Raw genomic sequence first — 7,519 nt, forward strand, 5'->3', positions numbered from 1 at the left:
CCATTGGTTCACCGATCTGTGCTCCCGCTCCCGCCCACCCACTTCCTATTCCAGGAACATCAACAGGCTGGTCCAGGTTCTTATTTTTGAGCAAAACGCAAGGAAAATAAAAGCCTGGAGATGGAGGCTATAAGGGACTTCAGACAGGGAGAACCAGATGCGTAGAAAGAGCCCCTCTCTGCTTCCCTCTCCAGCGAGCTGAAAATATATTTTCCCCCCGTTTCAAGACCAACAGCACCAACCAGTCAGTCAGCACCAACTGTGGAGGCCAGCCCATTAATCATCTTTGAAGCTGATGCGCTGTAAGGCCGCTTGGCCCTGATGGCATCCCAGACGGTGTCCTCAAAGCATATGCTACTGTACGTGTGCATACAAAGACTGCCTTGAAAAGACACCTATTCTCTCAGGCTTATGGCAAATAGTTGTTTTGTTTGTTTGTTGGTTGTTCATTGTTTTGAGTTCCTTGGGTTCATGAAAGGCGCTAAATCCAACATCATCATCAAGTATTCCGACAACGCGATGGTGAGGGGCCTGATCATCAACGACGACGAGTCGGCCTACAGGGACGAGGTCAGATCACTGATACAATGGTTTGAGGAGAACAACCTCGCTCTCAACGTCCACAAGACAAAGAAGTTGACTGCGGACTTACAGGAGGCCAAGGAGAGAGCAGGGCTCCATCTACAGCACATCGAAGGCGTCACAGTGGAGACGCTTGACAAAGCCGAATGCATCAGAATGAATTCGAACCCACAACCTACCTTGGCAGGCACTTTACCACTGCGCCACCCGAGTGCCTCGAGCGTTGGTGACTTTAAGTTCCTCGGCATACGCATCGCTGAGGACCTGAAATGGGCCACAGACACCACACACACGTGTTGAATAGGGCTAAAGCACTACCACGGCCACGGCAAGGCAAGCAGTGGCAAACTATGGGAGCAGTTTCCACATGTCAACCATCAGGCTATTGTATAACCGCTGAGCCCTGTCGCCACGTCGTCACACATCATCACTTAATGTACGTATGACTATGAATACGCTCCACTCCTTTGCACTGCCACTTATGTACACACTTAAATGTTTGATATCTGCTGCTAAGTGATGTCTGCACAAGAGGCCTTGTGTGATGTGATTCTATAACAGCTGCTATTTATATCTGCTGCAAATGATTTTTTCTACTGGCACTAGAAGCGTATTGCCTCATTTAATTTATATTTGACCATGCACCTTTATATTTAAGATTTTACATATTTTATATTTGATATGTCTATATATAATGACTTCCATTTGTACTGTATACAGTATATAATGTGTGGTTGTTTTTTCAATTTCTTTCCTATCACTGTTGTTTATCATGTTACTATGCTGCTGCAATGAGGATTGTTTGGTTGAGGTTTTTATTGATAACATACAATGCATGATAAAAATAAAAGTATACACATAAAATCTCTAAGGGATAATACCCAACCCAATAAAGCCTGAAGGCTTCTTTCTGTTGTGGTCCCTTCGAAGTTGAACAAAAGTACATATTACTCTTTATGTACCTGTACAGAAGACGTAACAACAAAGAACCTTGAACATTCTTTCTCTATTCTTTTCACTTCACAAGTCTTGACTCTTTTCTTGAATCTGAAAAAAGTTGCTAGCTTGTACAAAAAAATAATTTCACGCATTATTTTACACCTGCAAACTGTGTGAAGTAACAATAAAGTTGAAGTTGTGAAGAAAGGACATTAGAAAAATCTTTCCCTTTATCCGGTCTCACATGAAGTGGATATTTTGATCTATGACGGTGCAGATTTAATAATTTCAGTTACGCAGACAATGGCGCTGCATCTAATCAACAAGCAGACGTCTGTTTCTCCACCAGCGCTTGATGGAAGATAAAAGTCTTTGCCGTCTCATTAATTCAATTACGCCGGGTATTTATGGAGCAAGGTGAGCTCCAGGGCCCCCAGAAATGGGGAATTATTTATTGCCTACATGAAGATTCACCAGGCCCTAATGGGTCTTTGCCCGTCACTGTCCATTTGTATCAGACGAGACAGACGTATTATACAAGCTTTGAGCTGCCTCTCGAGCAGCAAATACATAACCAGCCCTACACACACACAGACTAAAAGCCATTGCTGCTGCTAACTGTCAAAGGATCAAATTAAATAACTTGCCACATAATCTAGTTCTGGTGTGCGGTGAGGTTAAACCTTTAAGACCGGGAACGCATCTGTGTGTCATTTTAAGATTTATTTGGCTATTCAAAAATAGCAGATATAGAAGCTCATAGCGCCGTGCTATGAGCTTGTAGATCTGCTATTCTTAAAAAAAATGTAAATGTGTGCAAATCTTTGAATATATATATATATGTTTTTAAAGCGAACATTTGTAACTCAAATCTTTGCTTCTTGGGATTCTACAAATGTCTTCTAAATCCTAACAGTTTCTTTTTAAAAAAAACGTATATGTTGCTATATCAGTGGTTCTCAAACTTTTTCATGTCAAGGACCCCCAGAACTATATGTATTTGGCCGCCGACCCCCATCTGAAAATATTGTGTTCCAGGGACCCCCCAGAAGCAAAGATTTGAGTTAAAAAATATATATATAGTATTCACCTGTTTCCTAAGCTGTGTTTTCCACTTCCTGTCGATTTGATCCAATGAAACTGGTCAGATGACCAATGATATCCAATGAAATCGACAGGAAGTGGAAAACACACAGCCTAGGAAACAGGTGAATATATTCAAAGATTTGCACATATTTTCACAATTTTTCAAAAATAGCAGATCTACAAGCTCGTAGCGCCGCTCTCGGTGCTGCACTACGAGCTTGTAGATCTGCTATTTTTTAATAGCCTAAATAAATCTAAAAATTACACAGATTCTTCTCCGGTCTGAATGGGTTAAACACACAAGGGAGAAATCCACAAAAGCAAGTCATGCATTGCTGAATGAATTCCTTTTGTTGTGCAAGCTAAAAATGGACCACCTTCTAGTAAAGTGACCGAGCTACACTAAAAGCTCTCCAAGGGGCTGATAAAAAAAAAAGCCTCTGGTGATGAACACGGCCCGTATTTGCATACCGGGCCCTGATTGGTGTCCCACAACTTAGGGGGGGGCAGCGAAATCCAATCACAACCGAGCGGGGCCAGACCAAATCTGCCGAGGGCAATTTTATTGTATTTTTTTTGCACTGGCAGATTTGTCTGTTTTTTTTTGGCCACGGTCTGCACTTTGGCAATCATAAAGCACTTTTATTGGTCCACAAAAGAGGCTGGCTTTGAACACAGAACTCATAATATGATGATTTCTGTGATTATGTGATTATGGACCAGCCCAAGAGAGACACTGGCATCACAACCATAATAATAATAATTATACTAAGAATAATAATAAAAATGTTGCATTTGTGTAAAGAGCTTTGTACCAAAAAGAAAAAAATCTAAAATCTAAACTCAACGTCTGCTCTGTTGATGATGGAGTATTTACTGTTTAACCCAGGGGTCTTCAAAAAGGGGTCCGGGACTCCTAGGGGGTCCTCAGAGTTACTACAGGGGGTCCGGGACCCCTAGGGGGTCCTCAGAGTTACTACAGGGGGTCCGCCAAATCTTTGTGTGATATGATTTTTTTTTGTTTTCCTTTTCTGAGGAGAACTTTAGCCGAAAATAGCAGATCTACAAGCAGTAGATCTGCTATTTTTGGCAAAGAGGCTATAGGTGTAGAGGGAAAAAAGAGCAGACCAAGTAAACAAAAAAAGTTTATCTGAAACACAATTTTATACAATATAGAGGGGGTCCCTGCTTCATGCCTCTCTCAGCTAGGGGGTCCTTGGCCTGAAAACGTTGAAGATCCCTGGTTTAACCACTTGAACCCTGGCTTGGCATAATAGGTGAACATTCACAGAAAATGCACAAAATCTACAAGCTCATCTGACCCTGTCGATCGGCTACTTTTGGCAAAGAGATTTGGTGTCGAGGACAAAAAGAGGGCCCCTAAACAAACCCTGGAGACTCTGTCAAATAGGGTTTAAGTTATTAAAGACAGTCGGACTGGCAGTTTGGTCATTGATCAGGTCAGGACTCTGGTAGCCAGTATCAGTAGTACTGTATGTGTTGTAAAACAGTGGTTCTCGCCCACTGGTGGGCCGCGAGGACATTGCTATTGGGCCTCCAAATAATTGGCAAAAAAAATCCCAAATATTTTAATTATATAATAACATTTATATAAAAGAAATATACACATGTTAAAAAAAGAGGGATAGGCGCGCCTCCGCGCAAGTGGAGCTTACTATTAAACCGTGCTCGGGTTGTGTGTGTGTGTGTGTGTGTGTGCGTGCGCGCGCACGTGCGTGCTAGTGTGTGTGTGTGTGTGTGTGTGTGTGTGTGTGTGTGTGTGTGTGTGTCTGTGTGCACTGCCTGTGTGCAGCCGCGCCCCCATGTGACTCACGCTCTCATTAATTTAAAAAAGACAAAAAGAAAAATGGGGCTAGCGGTATGGAGCCTTCTTGTGGCGGCCCTGTTCTCACTAATTAAACTGTACCACCCACTTCTCTACAATTGCTCATTCCTTTCTATTCTTCTTATTGTTATTTTCGAGCTGCGTTCGCTTCCCGCGTCCGCGCGTCTGTGATACCGATAAATAGGAACTACTACGTTAGCAGAACACAATTTTCAAGTGCAGGGCCCTGATCCAGGAAAGTTGACAATGATATCCCTGCACTATAAAGATAGTCATAGGCCTATATTTCTGTATTTATTCTTCCATGAACTGGCACTATGAACAGTCATGCATCCCCAAAAGCTTGTGCTGGAGAGATGGAATTGCAAGGAGACGAGATAGGAGAGCAGTGGAGAAACGAGAGGTGTTGTTGTGGGTGTGTGAAAGAGAGAGAGAGCAGAGGAGTGGGTCATTAATCCCTTTTGATGTTCTTTCCTCTGATGTGAGCATGGGCAATTTGCTCCTTTATTCACCAGATAGCACTGCTATCTGTCTGTCTGTCTGTCTGTCTGTCTGTCTGTCTGAATATAAATATGTATCAATATGACCACAATGGAAACAAGCCCTCAGGGCTTTTTGTGTTATCCTTTTAGCATTGTTGTTTAATCATTCTTCAAACTGTTAAAGTATTCAATCAATCAAAAAACAAGACTGACATGAAATGTCATTTACAGGTTGACTACCAAATATAGAAAACGTTTGTGTGTGTGTGTGTGTGTGTGCGCGTGTGCGTGTGTGTGTGTGTGTGTGTCACGGTCTGCTCCTCGGGCCGTGGACGGTGACTTTATTATTTGGACCTTGAATGCCCTTATATGGTGTTGGACTCCTAAGGGCTGTTCTTTAGGCCTGTTTAGGCCGTTGTTCATTATGTTCTGCATTTGTCTTGTATTGTAACACTGTTGCCTTGCCTTGGTTTTCCGTACTCTTGTTTTGTGGTAGTGTCTCCTGTCTGCCTAGTTTACTGTTTCCTGTCTTGTCTCACCTCCCTGTAATTATTGTAAACCTAGTCACCTGTGCTCGTTGCCTGTTAGCTTATCCTGTGTTGATTGTCTGTTGTGTTCACCTGCGTCCTGTTAATCCCCTGTCTATTTAAGTCCTGTATTTGCCTCAGTTCCCTGTTGGTTCGTTGTATATGATCGTGTGAGTTCTTGTTTGTTCATGCCTCATTGTTGCCTTGTATTTTGTTCACTTAGCTTTCCAGTTTAGTTCTCGCCCTACTCCCTCCTTATTTCTGACTGCCTACCTGTGTATTGACTTAGCTTGTCCCTGGACTTTGATTACTGCCTACTCCTCTTGGTTGGTGTTAATAAACACTTTAATTTGAGCTACGCTGCCTCTGCCTCTCATCTTATGCTTGGGTCCTACACCTCCCTGCCTCGCTGTGTGTGTGTGTGTGTGTGCGCGTGTGTGTGTGTGTGTGTGTGTGTGTGTGTGTGTGTGTGTGTGTGTGTTTTCAGACGATAGAAGCACGTGCCGCAGTAGCGTTTTAAATGCGGAAGTCTTGCAATCCCAGATTTGACCACTAGGCGACGACAGCTTCACTGTTCTACCGCGGTTCTGGGGGCTTGGTTCAGAGGGGTGCAATACGTTAGTCCGACAGCGCATTCCTCCGACAGCGCATGCCTCCGATGTTTCCAATACTAACCCTATACCAAACCCGAACCCTAACCCTAACCGCACGCGGATGCCACATAGTCGGAGAAATGGGATGTCGGATTATCGTATGCCTCCCGGTTCAGAGTAGTAGGCTATGGGAAGCCATTGGCGACCCCTCATTGGCTGGCTTTTTTTAGCCAATAGGGAGAAAGTAACGAGAAAGTGGCAACTACAGTCTGTTTATTGACATCTTTGCCAAGCTGTGAAAAAAACATTTAAGTCTTTTCTCGTTTTTTGTACATTTCCATAAACTCTCCTCCAAGCCACATACCCCCTCCTTTCGTTGTGCCTTCGTCGGGTCCTGGTATAATTACTGTCGGGTCATGGATATGATGCAAGAGTTCTGCTGAATACACACAGGGCTGGGCTCCCCCGCTGCAAACAGATCTTTTATTCAATAGTGGTGGACAAAGTACTCAATGTGTTTTACTTAAGTAAAAGTATCAATACCACAATGTAGAAATGCTCTGTTACGAGTAAAAGTCCGGTACCGTATAAAACATGTACTTGAGTAAAAGTGTAGAGGTATTGGCATCAAAATATACTTAAAGTACCGAAGGTAAAAGTACTTATTATGCAGAATGTCCCATTTCACAAGTTCACTATGTTTATGCCACAAAGTAACTAGTAACTATAACATTTTCAAAGAATTGCATAGTGGAGTAAAAGTATTTGCCTCTGAGATGTAGTGGAGTAGAAGTAAAAGTACAGAAAATTGGAAATATACTCCAGTAAAGTGTCTTCAACTCATTAACCCATTGAGACCTGAAGCCGATTCTACATGTCTCCTAAATCTCAACAGTATTTTCGAAAACGTATGTTTCTATATCAATGGTGCTCAATCTTTTTCATGTCAAGGACCCCCAAAATGATATGTTTTTGGCCACGGACCCCCATCAAAATATTTTGTTCCAGGGACCCCCCAGAAGCAAAGATTTGAGTTAAAAATGTTCGCGTACAAAATTGTACTTAAGTACAGTACTTGCGTAAATGCACTTAGTTACTTTACACCACTGGGGCTGGGCTCCCCGGCTGCAAAGAGATCTTTTATTCGATACTCACTCTGGGGGTTTAACCCTGCCATGACTCACTTTGCTGCAGTTGTTCACTATCTACTGTATAGCATAGCATACTGTCAACTAAAATGACCCCGGTGGTTCACTCTTTGATGTCCACGTATACACTGAGGAGTGACGACTCCACCACGTGATAATAGACAATCTCGTGAGAAAATTAGCCTGGAGAATATACTGTAAAAAAAAAACCTCACATTGATTGGAAGAATCAATTGAATGACCGCGACTGACCTTTCTTTTGTAAGGACACGGCCGACCGCTTTCTAAAATTCACTGGGTGACTGAGTGACTCTGT

The 7,519-nt window shown here is 42.7% G+C and overlaps 1 protein-coding gene across 1 annotated transcript in view; it reads left to right on the plus strand.

Moving 5' to 3' along the window:
• Positions 1 to 471: 471 nt before the first annotated feature.
• The window catches only part of LOC311054166 (voltage-dependent calcium channel subunit alpha-2/delta-3-like), a gene marked incomplete at both ends in the record, with an annotated part of 378,193 nt that continues 371,145 nt past the window's right edge, over positions 472 to 7,519 (plus strand). The window contains 1 exon segment of the mRNA XM_084070045.1: positions 472 to 705. Coding sequence (XP_083926171.1) covers positions 472 to 705 — 234 coding nt within the window.

This window comes from Gymnoscopelus microlampas, assembly GCF_963454915.1.
Source record: "Gymnoscopelus microlampas genome assembly, chromosome: 10".
NCBI classification, from domain to species: Eukaryota; Metazoa; Chordata; class Actinopteri; order Myctophiformes; family Myctophidae; genus Gymnoscopelus; species Gymnoscopelus microlampas.